This window comes from Panthera uncia, chromosome A2 (assembly GCF_023721935.1).
Source record: "Panthera uncia isolate 11264 chromosome A2, Puncia_PCG_1.0, whole genome shotgun sequence".
In the NCBI taxonomy this organism is placed as follows: Eukaryota; Metazoa; Chordata; class Mammalia; order Carnivora; family Felidae; genus Panthera; species Panthera uncia.
The window spans coordinates 22,316,204-22,334,269 of record NC_064816.1 but is presented as its reverse complement, the minus strand read 5'-3'; the positions used below and the strand labels follow the sequence as shown (position 1 = coordinate 22,334,269).

The 18,066-nt window shown below is 40.8% G+C and overlaps 1 protein-coding gene across 2 annotated transcripts in view; it reads right to left on the bottom strand.

The window, feature by feature from the left end:
* Positions 1-18,066, bottom strand: part of CACNA2D3 (calcium voltage-gated channel auxiliary subunit alpha2delta 3) — an 895,877-nt gene that overhangs the window by 22,951 nt on the left and 854,860 nt on the right. Inside the window, exons 35-37 of one of the 2 annotated variants that reach the window (XM_049640725.1) lie at positions 15,715-15,827; positions 15,413-15,495; positions 12,751-13,162 (exon numbers count right to left, since the gene is read on the bottom strand). In XM_049640725.1, coding sequence (XP_049496682.1) covers positions 13,070-13,162; positions 15,413-15,495; positions 15,715-15,827 — 289 coding nt within the window. In that variant the 3' untranslated portion in view covers positions 12,751-13,069. Of the gene's footprint in view, positions 1-12,750; positions 13,163-15,412; positions 15,496-15,714; positions 15,828-18,066 lie in introns of those variants that run through there. The other variant, XM_049640724.1, reaches the window with a different exon arrangement.

Here is an 18,066-nt window from a genome sequence, read left to right as displayed (position 1 = left end):
CTATTCCTCAAAATATTAAATATGGTGTTACCACATGACTCAGCAATTCCACTCCTAAGTATCTACCTAAGAGAAATGAAAACATATATCCACACAAAAACCTGCACACGAATGCTCACAGCAGTATTGTTCGTGATAGCCAAAATGCGGAAGCAACCCAAGTGTCCACGAACTCATGAATGAATAAACAAAATGTGGTATATGCATAGAATGAAATATTATTTATTAACAAAAAGGAAAGAGCTACTGACACATGCTACAACATGGATGAACCTTGGAAGCATTATGTTAAGTGAAATAAGCCAGTCACAAAAGACCATGTGATATGACATGTGTTATATGATTCCATTTACATGAAATGTTCAGAACAGGTGAATCTATAGAGACATAAAGTAGATTAGTGAGTGCCTAGGGATAGGGGCAAGAAAGTGGGGGCAGGGGGAGTGACCACTAATGAGTATGGGGGTTTCTGTTTGGGCTGATGGAAATATTCTAAAATTAGATCATAGTGACAGTTGCACAGCTCTGTGAATACACAAAAAACTATTGAACTGTATATTTTAAATGGGTAAATTTATGGTATGTGAGTTATATCTTAATAAAGCATTTAAAAGAAATCAATTGGGTATGACAATAGGACCAGTTCAAAAGTGTACACCTGTAACTGAATTATGGTGTTTAGACTTTGAACCTTAATTGACACATCAAGGGCAAATCCTACTTTGTCTTTCCCTGCCCCCTTCCTCTATTATTACTTACCATCACTGCTTTCAGCAATAGATACACCAAGTTCTGCCTTCTATTTCTTCCAAATGGGTTCTTTGAAAGGCTCATGAATGATATATATGATTACAGACAAAGCCCCAACTCTCATATATTGCTAGCAACCAGCAAGCAAATGAATCAAATTAATTTTAAACCAGCAATCTCAAATATTTACAAAGTCTGTCCTTTAATGTCCATCGTGTTTAAAAGTGGTGTTCTGAAGGACTTACTGAGTCATGATTGCATAATGAATCCAAGTGTTAAGTTACTGGTAATTGGAAAGGACCCAACTGAAATTAATTCTAAACCCATAATCTTATGAGTTTACAAACAAAGGTTGCACTTTAATTCTGGTGGGTTTAGAAGTTTTCTCCCAAAAGCCTTGTTCTTTCAAGAACAGCAGCACCTTTCACCTTTCCCACACCAGCTTGTTTATCGTCAGATCTCAGAATAATTTCATTCTTTCTAAAACCCAAAAAAACAGTCCTGGTTCCAAACTGCAATTCATTAGGAGAGGTTCCATGGCATTTGTCAGACCTCGTGCTGCGTGCTTTCACTGAAATGGGGCAATGGTCTGCATTCACTTAAGATGGCTACCATGTGGTTGGGAATTTTTAATTTGAGATTTGGAAAGGGAGTAATGTGAGGTCCAGACGAGGACCTCTCTGCTCATACTTGTGTCGATGGAGGTACAGATGGGAAACACAAGACCTGGTTCTGATATGAATCCTGGCAGTGTAAAGTGAGTCAGATCATGACTACAAGCTAAGGCCTTTGAATTTTATTTGGTGGACATAAGCAAGCCCCTTGAGGTTTTTAAATAGAGAAGTGGAATAAACCAAGATGGTTGTTAGAAAAATTTATTTTGATCTGTGCCATCCGTTTTGAATAACGGATGATTGTAGTGAGTGCTTCCTGTATGCCAGGCACCATCTTTACACCTGACCACCTTACTCACTATCATTGTCCTGTGAGGAGGCCTTTTATTATCCCTGTTCACAGGTGAGAAGAATGCATCTCAGGTTAAGAAATTGACCTGCAAAGCCAGGATTCAAATTCTTATCTAGCTACTTCAACAATTTATACATCCTTCCTGCCCCAGAGGATGGTGCTGAGGCAGCAGGGCCAGGAGGCTGTCCTTTCAGTGAGACGTAATAAAGGCTTGAAGCAGATGGAGGTAGGGCAGATGGTAAGGGAGATGCCAGGTGTGGGAGACAGGGCAGGAAAGGGATGAATGGGGCTAGGTGATTGACTGATGGGACCTTGAGATCTTTCTCTTTGTTTCAGCTACTGTGTGAGCAACAGGAATGCAGAACCAAGATTCTCCCCTCTCCTCAAGCAACTTCCTCGCTAGTCCTGGGATGGGATCCATACCATCAGACAAAATCAGGGCTGGGTTCACTGGATGGTAAACCCACATGACTGGCAGAAATGGTAAAGCTGGAAGGGTGGGTCAGAGTTCCACCTGTGAAGTTGGTATAGGATGTGGGTAAGATTGCCCTTGCACTCTTGCAGATAGAAGGTCTTAGGGACTGAATGTGTGTGCCCCCCCAGAATTCATATGTTGAAGCCTTACCCTCCTCCATACCATTGCACTGGAGACAGGGCCTTTAAGGAGAGGATTGTTAAATTAGACCATATGGTGGGCTCTCATCTGATAGGTCTGGGGTCCTTATAAAGAGGAAGAGACACCAGAGATTGCTTTTTCTCCACCATGTGAGGACAAAGTGGGAAGGTGGCCGTCTGTAAGCCAGGAAAAGAGATCTCACCAGAAAATGGGTCTTGATCTGGGATTTCCAGCCTCCAGAACTCTGAGAATATGAGTTTCTGTTGTGGCAGCCCCTTAATCTATGGTATTTTGTTATCACAGCTCAAGCAGACCAGCCCAGAGGATTCCTTCAGTGCCTGTCCCAGGAATGCCCTACCTTCATGGGATGGGCAACCAAATGAGGGAACTGAGGCATGTGGCTATGCTGTGTACCTGATGCTCTGGCACTGAATGAAAATATTTTAAGAGTATAATCTTTAATATATGTTAACTAGATTTGTGTTACTGGGTTAATCAGAACCTGTCTACTCTTACTTTTTGTCCACTTAACTGTCATATTCTCAGAGAGGTCAATTCAAGTCCCTCTGCCATAATCTTTATTACCAATCGTACTCCCTATAGTTCTGATTTATTTTTTTAAGTTTATTTATTTATTTTGAGAGAGTGAGTAGGGGATGGGCAGAGAGAGAGAGAGGGAGGGAGAGAATCCCAAACAGGCTCTGTCAGATAAGGGGCTTAATCCCATGAACTGTGAGATCATGACCTGAGCTGAAATCAAGAGTCAGATGCTTAACCAACTGATGCTTATCCAGGAGCTTCCACAAGTGACACTTCTCAATGTCCCCTTCCTTTTCAAAGCATACATATCTCATGGCTTCTGTAACAGGGCCCTCTCTTATTTTTTCCAATTGTTTTGGTCACTACTTCCCATCCCCTTTGCCCATCCTTCCTTAGCTCTTCAATGCTGGAGTGCCTCATGGTCCTAGACCCTCCTTTTCTCATACCATAGGTCTCCCCAGACTCACGCTGCTCCCACTATAAACGGATGCCTTTGAAATCTGATCTTCAGGTACAACTCCTTAACTTGTGGACTCATTTTTCTATTTACTGGTTGTACATCTTTATTTGGGTACTTGGCAGTGATCTTAAGCCAGGTAAGCCCTTTATGGAACTCATCCCTTTCCACCCACTTCATCCTTTACTTCCCAAATTTACCATTTCTTCCATATTCCTTATTTCAGTGAATGGCACCGCCATGAACCTGTCTGCCAATCCGACAACTCAGATGTCATTCTTGACTCCGTTTTTTCCCTCACCCCCACAATTGGACCATAACTACATTATAAATGTGTCCACTTCTGTCAGTGCCCACTGCTAGGTTACTGCAATACCTAATAACTACTTATTTTCCTTTTATTCTTGGCCCCTCTGAACCCTTCTCTTCTCTGTGTCCAGAATGAACTTCCATAAACTTCATATCTAATAAAGTCACATCCAGAACTGTCCTAAAATATTGACCATTGATTTATTTGGTCAAAACCTGAGCTTTATTTGTTTCCCACACTCATATACCGCCTCCAGGCTCTGGCAAATTCTGTTTCCCTTCATAAAACTAAAGTCAGATCTGTACACAGGCTTTGGCGATATGAATGTGGGATCAGAACTGAGATACATTCCGAGTGTACAATTCCCAAAAAGAGGTCAGTTTGGTAAAGACTGGTATCACGTTAACACGATCCTGCTCCGAATACATAACTAAACTTCAATATCTTTTTTTTTTAATTTTTTTCAACGTTTTTTATTTATTTTTGGGACAGAGAGAGACAGAGCATGAACGGGGGAGGGGCAGAGAGAGAGGGAGACACAGAATCGGAAACAGGCTCCAGGCTCCGAGCCATCAGCCCAGAGCCTGACGCGGGGCTCGAACTCACAGACCGTGAGATCGTGACCTGGCTGAAGTCGGACGCTTAACCGACTGCGCCACCCAGGCGCCCCAAAACTTCAATATCTTAACCTGGGGGACTGTATGGGGAATTCTGGAGACTCATCAGGGTTATCAGATGTTTAAATGTTTACAACCATGAAATGTCTACGATGCTGTTTGACATAAATGAATTATATTGGGACTTGATAGAACTAAAATATTTTAAGATATATTAAGGCCATCTCATCATTAAGTGGCATAGTTAAGCACAGAACTGTTCTGTTACAAAATTAGCAATACAGAGAAATACTGTTACTAAATTATATGAAGAACAACAACTTTCCCCAATCAGTATATTTGTTAACAGCATGCTAGCACAACAATGGTGCTGTTACTCAATATTGGCTGGCAATGACTTTCTACTTCTGAAATACTTAAGCTATAGGCAGAAGGCTGTAGAATGTCATGGCATTATTGTTAGCAGTACTGGAGATTATGTCACCAACTGGGCAATATAGTAGCTCACAGGACAGCCACTTTATTATTATCACAGCTGAGATCAGGGCAGTCAGCTATGGTGATATTGTGCTGTCATTGCTATCGTAATTACAGGTAGAAGAGCAAGGAACGATTATTGTCACTGACGTATAATCCATCGAATAGAGGAGAGCACAGTGTGGTGTGGTTATGATTAAAAGTATACATTGTATGACACTGACTAATGACATTGAGACTAGTATGACCAGTAGTAGGAGATAGAATTATCGTACCTATTCTGTTAAAAGTGATGAATGTTATAGTCTACCAATGTGCACAATGGAAGATTATTATTTCTGTCACCACGCTCATATGGGACACAGTGTAGGTTAGTATAGAATATGGCACAGAAGAGCCATATCAGTGTTACTGTTCAGAACTAAATTTTAAAATTAAAATAGGACAATCTGTAGGTTATGCTGTATACTTTTTTTTTTCTTTTTGCCAGCTTAACAGCCAACGTAAAGTAACCAAATCCCAGACAGCCCAGGATAAGCAGTAACTGCCACCAACAGAGGCATGGTGTAATTTAGGATGGAATGGTTTGAAGTGGTGGGCAAACGAGTTAAAAGTAGCATTAATAGCATTAAACAGAAGAAAGTAGATAAGGTCAATGCAGCATAGGATGATATGCAGATTTGCTTTAACAAAACTGGTGCAAGTAACTGATAGCATATTAAGTAGTAGTATTATGTCGAAGTACCCCAGCAGTATGATAATTGCCAGAATGAGTATAAGGTATTAATAGTAAAGATAATTAACACAGTATCAGCTTATAACTATCGAAATCACCACATCCTATGCAATCAGAAGGACTCCTCCTTTAGATGGATGGTCTCATTGGAAGCACAGAAGAACACTGTGACATAGGTCCTGACATTAGCTCCCCCCACACAGATGAGAAAACAGGGCTAAAGCTATCAGGTTCCTTGAGCAAAATCACATGAGAAGTAAGCAGTGAAGCTGTCACTCGAGCCTAAGTCTGACTGTCTCTGACTTCACAGACCTTGTGTTCTATCCTATTCATGATATTCCCTTTGGTAATGTCAGAGTAGTATGTAAAATATGGTATACTGTAGGGATAGCAACACTGACACTATAATACTAATAAAAACTGAAGCAGTTCTGAATTATGGGAGGTTGGTACTTGGTTGTTACAAGTTAAGAAATGCTGCGTGTTATATTTTAGTACACGTTGTCTAGTAACAAATTGATGCTAAGCAATTGTGACATAGCCCCATCGAATAGAAGTGTTGCTGTCCATTTTGAAGGTAGCGATATATTATGGTACCAGTGTTGTTTCTGGATTTACAGAAATGAAAGGAAATGTGTAGATTACCATGTGCCCTGACAGTAGAGGACGTATGTGATAGTAGAACACTATGACATCATCCCTGATTAATAATGTAAAAGTGTAGGTGTCGTCACGGCGCACCATTCGTGTATTATTGCACTGTGTGTATATGCACTATATCTTCTTGCACTGTGTCTACGACATGCATTATATCTATTAAAGAACAATAACATGGCTGATTGTAAATATAGGCAGCACAGCACATCTACTTGTATAAAACCATACATTACAAATATTGAGACACTCATACTATGTGTGGTCACTCAAAATCCTGTTTTATCGCTGTACTAAACCAAAATGCATTCTGGCATATCAATTTTGTAAATATTTGAACACTGTATCTTGTCAGTGAATACTTGCTATTTGAATGTTAGAAAAGTTGGGTTAGTATCTTCTGCTAAAATTACGGCCATCACACACTAGTTACTGTAGTGACAGAATTGCTCCCAGCTCGTAAGCAAGTATGACATGGTTGAGCAGTATCATCACAGATGCTGAAATTATAGGACCATCGGATACAATGGTCCAGCAAAGGTATTGCTTTCAATATCAGAGATGGCAGAGAGCCTAAGTGACTGCTCACAGTGTCAGGCACTTTGCAAGGCAGTAGCAACAGAAAAATCAGGACGTCACAATCCACTGTCCTGCTTTGAGGCACAGGGATGTCTGGTTAATGATTTCACTGTAAACACAAAGCGACAATGGTTGATTTCCAGACACAGGATATATGATAGTGTTGACCAGTGGGCTCCAAAGGGCACTTTTGTTGTTGCTACTAAAACTATTGGCCGCATTAGCATAGTAGCTATGTTGTTTTCATACCTAGAAATGAGGAAGGATTCTGTACAAGGGAGGCGAGTGTTACTGTTATAAAAAGTAGAAAGACTGTAATTGTGCTGTCACTACAGACACTGATGAAAGTATTGTAGAATCGTGATGTGTCAATCTTTCTGTTAAGAGAGTATAACAAAACGACACAGGCGTAAAGCTGTGCCAGCATTACAGACAACATAACGCAATGTGGCTCTGGAACTGCTCTTAACTGAGTCTCGATGATGGCACGTGGTGTGAAAAAAGCCACGTGGTGAAAGTTGACTTGGTGCCAGAATGAACGGAACACAGGCTCTAGGGTCCATTGAGCTGCCTTCAAATTCTGGCTTTGTCCATTAGAACCTGTGTGACGTGGCCCAGTAGTATAATTCCCGAACTTCACACCTTTCGTCTTCAGGGTGCATCTCTCCACAGCTCGCACCTGCTCTCTCATCGTGTAAGGGATAGCGTGGGCCGTGGTCACCAGGCAGCGCCGTCCATGGCCAGCATGCTGAAACTGCCCCCTCCCCACCCTGAGCCTATCGCTAGAGCTTGCAGGTTGTGTGGCAGCATAACTGAATGGCACATTCAAGGACAACGTACAATTATTCATAAATAAAAGGGCCGTGTGACTGTAACTTAGTACTCGTCTTGATGCTAAGGTCACTAGTGGCATATCATGCCACGGTGACAATATCTTACCAAAAAAGATACCACTCGATGTTTCTGTCTCATAACTCACTTATCGTTACCTATTTGGAGCTAGGGTAATTACAACGGGGTTGTTGGGAGTGGGATTTTGTGGTAGGTTTTTTGTCAACAGGATTCTTGGCAGCCTACCGCATGGGATGCAGCAGTCAGATCATGCACGATGTAAGAGTTTAGGGCTGCACAACGCATCCTAGGCTGAGAGGAGGGCCTGTCCTGCAGACGGCACCTGCCGGCACAGCTACGTGATTCTATGCTTCACTTTATTGCATATAACTGTGGGAATAGAAATGACAGTACACTGTGCTGACCTGCATTATGCCAGCCTATACCCTTCATCTTACACTCAAGTAGCAGGATGGCCAGCACACTGCAGTGAGCTGCGCTCTTTGTATTTGCAGTTACGTGAATAAAAAGACATCAGATTATACTAAGCTACTCACAGGGCTTGAAATAGTGCTAGCCTGCATGACGTTAAAGTAAACATCATGCAGTCACATGTGCCCCACAGTAGCTCCGACATGGGATAGCCCTGAGGCTTCTCCACACACATGCCTGCAGGCCGCAGGGATATTTCGAACTCACCGCACTGCGATAGCTTCAGAAACTGTCAGCGGCGATACCGTAAGTCAGGGGGCTGACAAACCATGGCCCACATGTCAGATCCAGCCTTCCATCTGTATTGCACAGTTTGCAGGCTAACAGCGGCGTTTACGTTTCCCAAATGTTTGGGAAAAACTCAAAAGAAGAAGAATATTTTGTGGCATGTGGAAATAGAGGAAATTCAAATTTCAGTGTCCTTAAAGAAAGTTCTGTTGAAACACGGGCTCTGAGGTGCTACAGTGGCAGAGTTGAAGAGTTGCCACAGGGACGATATGGACCGCAAAGCCTGAGGTATTTACTCTGGCCCTCTGCAGGGAAAGCTTGCTGACCCATGGTTAAGCCATTCTGCATTACCCGAATGTGTACGTGAGTACAGACTACTGTGTTTTGAATGCAGAGAAAAAAAGGTAGCCGTGGTGTCTTGTTACCATATGCTCTTTGTAATCATAGTTAACAAAAATTTCGCTCTACCGGTGCAAATTGCCTTTGTGTGTCCAAATGCTGCTGAATTATAATCTCCCAAAGTAGAAAGCATTGCCATCTTGACTTACTACCTATCTGAGGGGGCTGGGGTCTGCCGCTGTGGAGACCTATGGTACACAGGATTGGTACCTATGTATATGGTGCGTAGTATGGCCATGGTTAAGGGCAAAGGGCATGGAGTAAGGTGCTGCCTCGTACTGGCTCTCGCACCTTTAAGTAACTTGCTTGTTGAGCCTCAGTTTCCTCATCAGGAAATGGGAACAATAGCAGGTGCACAAAACAATGATGACAAGCGCTCCATGTAGTACCTTGTAAATAGGAGGCTTTGACAGATGTGGGTGGTTTACTTATGCAGGGTGCCGCTACTTCCTGGGCGTCACTGAAGTTGAGGAGTAATTCCAAGCATCGGAAATACTGCCGTGGACAGGACAGGCCTCCCTCACAGGGTGTGGGAGGGGAATCTGACAGTAAACAGGACCGTGTCAGCTCTCGTGAGTGTCAGGCCATAAACGAAAGAGAGGTGAATGGACGGTGAGTAGGTGTTGCTGGGTGTTCACTGGAAGACCGCTGGGGTCTGGATGGCAAGGAGGATCCTGCATCTGAGCTTTGTGAGAGGTGACATAGCAGGCTTGCTACTGAATTGAGTCTAAAGTGTAGCATCTCACACTATGTAAGGGATCCCTGACATTGGTGGGGCCAACATCCACAATTCTGATGCCACACTCCTTCTGATCCAGAAGGAGTCTATTAATTTGTAAAGACAAAACCCCGTGACTGCTAAAAGATGAGAGCAGGGCTTCTCCGCTTGAGCCCTACTGAGATACCTGAGCAATTCTTCATTGTGGAGGCTCTTTTGGTCTTTGTAGCACGTTTAACGGCATCCGTGGCTCTACCCACTCGATGCCAGCAGCACCTTCCCTTGCCTTAAATTTTGACGAGCACACAATGTCTCCAGACATTGCCAAACATCCCCTGGGGACAAAGTTGTCCAGGGTTCGTAATCACTGGCTTAGGGGAAATGATGGCTGCAAAGCCCCCAGCAGGAATTACGGTTGCTGCAGCTGGACACACGTGGCTGTCATTTACTGGAAACGTGCCCTTGTCTCTCCCCAGCACATGTGCACCAATTGGGATCGTCTTCACAAAGCTCCCAGACTGCAAATGCTACAAACACCCCTCAAGTGTCTGTCAGATTATTCCAACCTCCAATATTGATAATCACTAAAATTGTGCTCTTCTGGGGAGCCTGGGTGGCTCAGTCGGTTGGGTGCCCGACTTCGGCTCAGGTCATGATCTCACAGCTCATGGGTTTGAGCCCCACGTCGGGCTCTCCGCTGACAGCTCACGGCCTGGAGCTTACTTCGGATTCTGTGTCTCCCTCTCTCTCTGCTTCTCCCCTGCTCACACTCTGTCTCTCTCCCTCTCTCAAAAATAAACATTAAACAATTTTTAAAAATTAAAAAAAAACTGTGCTCTTCTGTCTATAATTATAATATTTTACTACAGTCTCTTATAACATGACAAATGGTATTATCCTCTGTAGTGCAGTACTGTTCATAATTTAAGTAAGAATGCTACATTATTACTTTAGAGTACTACGTTGTTCCTAAACCTGTGTTCTTGTCTGTGCTGTGTTTTACTATTCTATCCTCAATGTATATTGTAAGTATTCTACTATATTTTTATTAATTTTATCTATTCTATAAATATATTTTGTATGTAATTATATATGTATATCCATGAATATACATATGAAAACTTTCTACCTTTTTGTAAGAATATTGCTACCATGTTACACTATAATTTGTAATAGGTGCCTTCTAAATCTGTTACCAATTACAGGAGACTCCTGAACAACATGGGTTTGAACTGTGCAGGCCTGCTTATATACTGATTTTTTTAAAATAAATACTGTACATAACTGTGAATGTATTTTCTCTTCCTTGTGATTTTCTAATAACATTTTTTCTTTTTTTTCTTTAAAATTTTTTTTTAACATTTATTTGTTATTAAGAGACAGAGAGAGCATGAGTATGGAAGGGGCAGAGAGAAGAGGAGACACAGAATCTGAAGCAGGCTCCAGGTTCTGAGCTGTCTGCACAGAGCCTGATGTGGGGCTCGAACTCACAAACCGCAAGATCATGACCTGAGCTGAAGTCAGATGCTTAACCGACTGAACCACCCAGGTGCCCCAAGACATTTTTTCTTTAGCTTATTATAAGAATGCAGTTTATAATACATATAACATACAAAATATGTGTCAATCAACTGTTTATGTTATCATTAAGGCTCCCAGTCAATAGTAGGCTATTAGTAGTTAAGGTTTGGGGGAATTAAAAAGGGGTTGGTGCCCCTAACTCCCATGTTGTTCAAGGGTCAGCCATATACTGAATGTCAAAGCCTATAATTTCAGTAACTAGTTGTAAGAAAGGAAGGCATGAGGAGGAAAGTCACTTTCCCAAGGTCATAATACTATATAACCCTATTGTTGTTGAGATGAGACTCTCTGAGTGACGGGCTGAGAAGGAACAAGCAGATAAGAGAGTCTCTAAGGAGTTTGGTTTGAGAAGCTGAGTCAGTCAGAAGGAAAGAGGTTGGTGGAGGAGGATTGAGATTTCTGCTCTGGACATGTTATGTTGGAGAAAACAGATATACAAATAGATAAATGGAGTGGCCAGTCGACTGGAGTCACTGAGGGAAATGAGAATCTGAGGCACAAGGTGGGTGGTTCATTCACATGAAGGTGATGCCTGATGATGCCATAAGCCAAGAGTGTGACCCAACTATGCCATCTTCATGTCACTAAAAATGATGCCACACCATTGCTGAGAACAAGGAGTGAATTTATAGATAGTGAATAGTGAATACACAGGGAGTGAAATTATAAATGTTTATTGGACACTATTTTGTATCATTAGTATTCAGCTACGGGCATTATTATATATTCGATCTACTGTTGCCAGTTCTTTAGAAATATAAAGGAGAATGGTGGGTCATGTCATGTTTTTGTTTATAAAAAATACACTATGGTTGTTTAGTGTACATATAATGCATTTTGATACTTGTGAGGGCAACATATGAATTTATTCATACACTTAGTGCACAGAAGTGAATAATATCAATGACCACGGTGGTTGTAATACTAGATAGCCCCATAGTTGTTGACATTTTGACAGTCAACATGTTATAGTATTGTTACATTGTCAACAATATGGGAGGCATTAGAGTTTCAGGAAATAGAGCAACGTAGTATTATTTTTCCTATAAATACTGGCATCATTTCAGGAGAAGGCAGGGTAATCACATCAGTTTTTCTACAATATCAACAGAATAATGTGGGCTTTTTTTTTTTTTAAAGCTTAAGTGGCATTCTCCCCATGACTTTTAGATGTCTGTCTCATAAAATAAGGCATTCTCGATTCTAGTGAGGCATGGAAATTATTCCACTTTATTTGGTAACCACGATCCGGTGGAATCTGTTTTCTTTGGTTCAGGATCCAGTGTTTTAAGAATGCCTTACACGTCTGGGTAGTTTCACATCTTGTAATATTTGAGATCTAATTTCATCCCTTGTTTATGGGGAAAAAGCCAGAAGCCAAATGCTCAAGCAGAAGCTTGAGAGTCATTTGTAGTCATTGTTCTCTTCCTCCATCAAATCTTTTCAGAATGAATTCCTCGCATTTATGACTTTATTCCTCTTCCCACATAGTTCAACACTCGAGTATCTTGGGAGCTCGTGTTCCCATCCAAATTATGATTTCTACTGAAGTTTAGTTCAAAAAAAATTATTCAGGGCTCTTTGTAATAAACGCTTCCCATGAAGATGATAGTTTGGTTTACTTCTGTAAACATTTTTATAACTGCGAGTGAAGCACCTAAACAATTGTTAAATATTTGTCTAGAATCTGCTTCAGAGCAAAGTCTCTGCCAACAACCGCCCTTTCCCGGTATCTGGAATGGGTGACTTTTCCATGCGGTTCTGTCTGTATTCTCAGCAAGAAAGCAAAACTCGAAAGATTATGATTTTAATATACTTTATTTAAAAAGTACACAGTTTTAAATTGGTTTCAATGGGTTTCAAGCAGAAGGGACACTGCCCACTTGCAGCCCCATTTCTGATGAAGGGTGATTATCATGTAGCAAACTCACATTTGCATGACTGGCAAAGTAAAAAGATAACTTTTTTTTTGTCAACAGATCTTTAAGAGTTTATATCACGCACAGTTTAAAATCATGAGATGCTGATGGTTGGACTATATTTCATGTCTCCTATGTCGCACCATATTTTGGTTCACAGTTTATCCATAATTTAGCATGCCAAGAGAACATCTCAGTGTCACCTTGAAAAGAGCATCAAGAGCAGAGGGAAGACGACAAGGACCATCTTGGCCTGCAGGCTCGGTGCACCCCCACACTCCCTTGCATTCTCCTACAGGGAAAGGCAGGGTCGGTTAGAGCGAGATGGATTCCAAGACGCCTTCAATTTTCTGAGCTACATCGAGTCCCCAGACCTCTCCCCACACTCTCCAATGGAGGAATCAAGTCTTTTGGAAAGTAGATAACACAAAGAAATGGACTTGTCTAAATTTCATCAAGTTTGTGATAAGAATCTCTGATTCCAGTTGTTAGTGCCTAAATGTTCAAACTTATTCTGTGCGTATTATTACACAGAACATTCAAGAGGCAAAGGGGTGGTGGTGGAGCTGTCTGTTGTGATCGAATTAGAACAGCCGAATGTTGCCCTTCTAATGTCTTCCTGTCAGAATGTAAGTAAAGGTTGACATCCAAGGGGCCTGATCATTTCAGCACCAGCTGTAAGAGGTTTCGTGGGCCTTCTTTCTTTATATGTGGGGAAAGGAGGGCTTTGTTTTATAAAAATGAAATCACATTACGTAATCCTTTCTGCAGCATGCTTTTTATCCACGGGTTGATGGCAACTCTTCTAACTCCATTTTTCTAGCTCTATTTTATTATCGATGGGCATTCATTATCTTCTCTGTTCTCTGTTGGTATGAATAGTGCTGAGTGCAGGTCACTACCAGTCCATGGTCCAGGCCTGGGCCCCTGCCTATGGTAAAGATGCCCAGGAGTGTGAGTGCAGGGCGAGGGGTATTCTTGCCTTTCATGGCTGTAGCCGGATATTTCAACATCACCTGTCCGTTCTGATCACCCAGTGACTTTTAGCTTTCATGCCCTTGGCTTCCTTTTATATGTACTTGTTTGACTTTTCAATTTTAAAAATTTCTTTAATGATTTGGCTTATAAATGATTTTCTAAGTTGTATAAATTGGCTATTAACTGTAAATTCTCTTTTTCCATAAAAAATTGTAATTTTTATATAATTAGATAAATTCTGTTTTTCTTTCACAGCTGTCTGGTCTTGGATAGGAAGATTTCTCCAATTCCTAACATTTCTTGTGAGACTATTATTTTACCATTTAAATCTAATGTGTATTTTCCGCTTTGAATTGAACCTTGGTTATATCTAAGAATTTCTATTCTGTCGTACTGACCTCATCTTATTAGGTTTAGAAACTTAGAGAAAAAAAATACTAATTTTTGAATACTTACATCTATTTACCAGAGAAAATTATCTCATTAACCCCAGAAGATTTCTACTCTAGTGATTTTGGTTGTCTACATAGACAGTCCTGTTTTTAACTGAAGTGACTTTAGTGTTTGGGGACTATTACTTTTATTTGAATTTTATATAAAGATTTTTTTTATTTGAATTTTATCACTGAGTTTTACCAAAGACCTTTCCAGCATATATCTGTATAATATGTTGCTAGTGAACTTTCCTTTGAACATAGAAGCAAACATTCTCAGTCAATTCCAAGTTCTTATTCGTCCTATATTGACTTTAACATCATTTGCTAGGACTTGGAGAGTTTAGGAAAGATGAAAATTATTTGCTATTTAAAGGTGGACTTAAAGCCAGTCCATTGGCTTTGGTGGCATTTTTAAAAATAGAGATTTTCCCAGTATCCCTATAATAATAATTGGTCTAGGCTAGCTTTCCATTTCTCAAAGTGGGGTGGAGTTAATTTTTAAATTTCTATTATTTTTGCTAGACCAGAAAGGGTTTTTTTTTTTTTTTTTTTTTTTGCCTATGGCACTTTGGGGGGTATTCCTTTTTCAGGTTCACCTTTCTTGGTGCTGAGTTTAATTTTCTTGTGATCGTCGCTTCTGGTGTCAATGGAGAGCCTTTGTAGTTGTGCCTCCATGCGGTGGTTATCATCCCCCCGCAGAAATCGTGACTCTTAATCTGGTATCAGTATTGCCATTTCTGCTTTACATGAATTTCTCATCAATAAAAGGCTGTCTAAAAGTAAGCAGGGGAAAATAATCTGAACTGCAATTTGAAATAAGTAAACCAAGATGGTCAGAGCCATGTTGCGTGTAACAGTGTGAAGAGAGAGAACTACGGTACGTTCGTAATAGGGAAGAGAATAAAGAGGCTTTGAAATATGTATACGGACACAATAAGACCCTTAAGCACAGACTAAATAAGAAGGCACTGAGTGACTGAAAGTAAAGTACCATTAGCCTTCCTTTGATTTGCCTGAAAGGATTGTTTCTTCACAAGTAAACTTCTTAACTAGAGTTCTTTGCCAATTGTGAGATTCTCATGGTGAACCTGGTAGAAAAAGAGAACAGGAAGGTCTCTCAGACTTACCTCAGGATGGAAGCCATGACAAGACTCGGGACGCCTTCTGATCTTCTGGGCCTTTAAACGTTCACACTTAAGGGATTCGTTATGTTGACTGAAGTTAAGGCATATTGCTAAGATGTCATCACTTTCCCTTACTCTGCATTTTGAAGGTCAAACCTTGGCACTGCACTCCCTTCAAGACTCCTCTCTTTCCAACAGTGGAATGGCTGTCATTTCCCCCTAATATTTCTCCCCCAGGTTTCCTTCCCATAGATCCCCCTCCCTGACTTCAGCAGCAGTAGCTGGACCTACACACAAAAGGATATACCTGATTTCAATGGGGGCCATGGTGATGGGGGTCACGGACTCACACAGGCAGCTGCTGTCCACCACCACCATGAACAGATTGCTGCTTGGGATTTGCTGGATGACAAAGGACCTGTTGGAACATGAAGCACAGACAGTGGGTGGTCATTTACCGTCCATCAAATTAAGAATCCTGAGGAAAACTCCCCTGGGGAGTTAACTACTATAATATTTTAGAAAACAGTTTTCAGAGACTGCCTTACTACTAAAGTTGCCTCCTTCCACAAGGTTCTTCACGGTTAAATACCAAGCTTCATTAAGACAACAACAGTGCAGGAAGTGTAAGAAGACAACCTATGGCTATGGTGACACAGAGGTCATAAAACTCACCCTGGGAAGACTGGAATGTTGCATGTGCACAACAGGACAGTCAGAGTTGGCTAAATCATCTCAATTTCCAAGGCCTAAAGGCTTGGGCTTTTCCAAGCCTTGCTTCCTTCTCCCAGTTTGCACCTGAAGTTCCCAAAAGGATGAATAGAATATCCTAGACCCTTCCTGTACTGCTTTGCACAATGTCTGCCCAAAATAGAGGTACGATACTGGCATGAGATGGATGCTGGTTGTTGGGGAGTTCCACAGTTCTGGGGCCACGTGTGCCAGTGCTCAGGCTGTGGAGCAGCTTTGACATTGGGTCCATCAGTACAGCTAGTCCAATGGAAGTAAGCCTAATGGTACCTCCTCTCTCATCATCCAACACAGTGAAATGACAAAGTAACGCCACCGTAAAAACACTCCTGGAACAACAAATGCTACTGGCTCTGTGGAGGAACAAATTAGCAAACAAAATCCCATATTCTTCCAGAGCAAACAGAGTAGCTAAATATTTAGCTACAAGCCTAGAACTCCCATCGTATAATTTTTCATGACATTTCACTAAATTCAGTTCAGTCAGATGAAATAGACTGTAACATAACAACATAGTCAATTTCCCCATAAGTTTTTACCTCCATTCATCTTTCTCTCAACAAATTTGTTCTATTCTCATCACAGTTTACTAAAATCATGCAATGAAAAAGAATCCTCTGTTTTGTGGGAAATTATAATGAGGAGAAAGGACTACCTTTTCATTTTACCCAATACCACTTCATATGTTGAATTATCCAAGAATGACTTGGAGATTATAACACAACCCGTTTCTTGTCTACAAATGCCTTCACCTGTTTATCTAATATCCTGAAATTATGGTTATTGTTTTTCTTTCTCCATAGGAAGGAACAAGACATGACTTTCCTCAAAGATGCTTCCTCAATGCCTACACCATACTCTGGAACATGAACTCTCTGCCCTCCCTCCCACACTCTCCACAACTCTGTCTGGCTTGAGAAAAAAGTTTGACTTTGCTGTCTCATTAAGGCTTTAAAATTGTTGCCTTTACCTTCCCCTTTTAGCACTGAGTACCTTCTCACCACTGCAATGACACTGCCCTAGCAGGTGGCCTCTTTATAATGGATTATGCCTATGAGAATAAATATAACCTACCTCAGATGGTGCTCATCAGAAAACCAAAGATTTCCATGTTGGGGGCAGGCTAATAGAGTCTAAATGACCAATGCAAAACCAAGATCATACAACTCTTTAAAGAACAAATGATTGACTAGAATACTAACCCAAATGAATCTACCAGATGGCAAATAAAGGAAAAAGAGATTTAAAAAAAGCTCCACAGGAAGAGAGTATTTCCCCATTAAAGAAAAATTTGACTTTTCTTTTATTAAAAGGGCCCATTCAAGCATGAGTGAAACTTTAGATCATCAAAGATACAGACCAATCCTAAAAGCTTCTCTAGGAAGAAATTACTTAAAGAATGAGAATGACACCAACTTCTCAATGGGGAACTTTAGATGAACAAAACAGAGCAACAAAACTTAAAGTTTTGAGGGAATGGAAAAAAGAAAAATAAAAGGTATGTCAGAGTCCAGAGGAAAATAGATTCTAACTAACTTGAGATACAGGTAGAAAATTGTGTTTTAAAATTTAGGGATAATTACTGAAAAGAAACTAAAGAATGAAAATCTGATTAATCCAAGATAGCATGGTAAATAACACACACACGTGCAAACACACACACACACACACACACACACACACCACCGCCAGTATAAGATTATTACCAATCACAATAAATGTCTGTCGGTTAGATTCACTTATCAAAAAAGCAGAGACTCAAAAACATTAATTTAAAAAAAAGGCAGAGACTCTTAAGCTGAGTTTGCCAGAACATCAGCATTATGCAGTCTATAGCAGATACTCCTGAAACAGAATGACACGGGAAGATGTGAGGATACACCAGAAAAATACTAATGACAAAATAG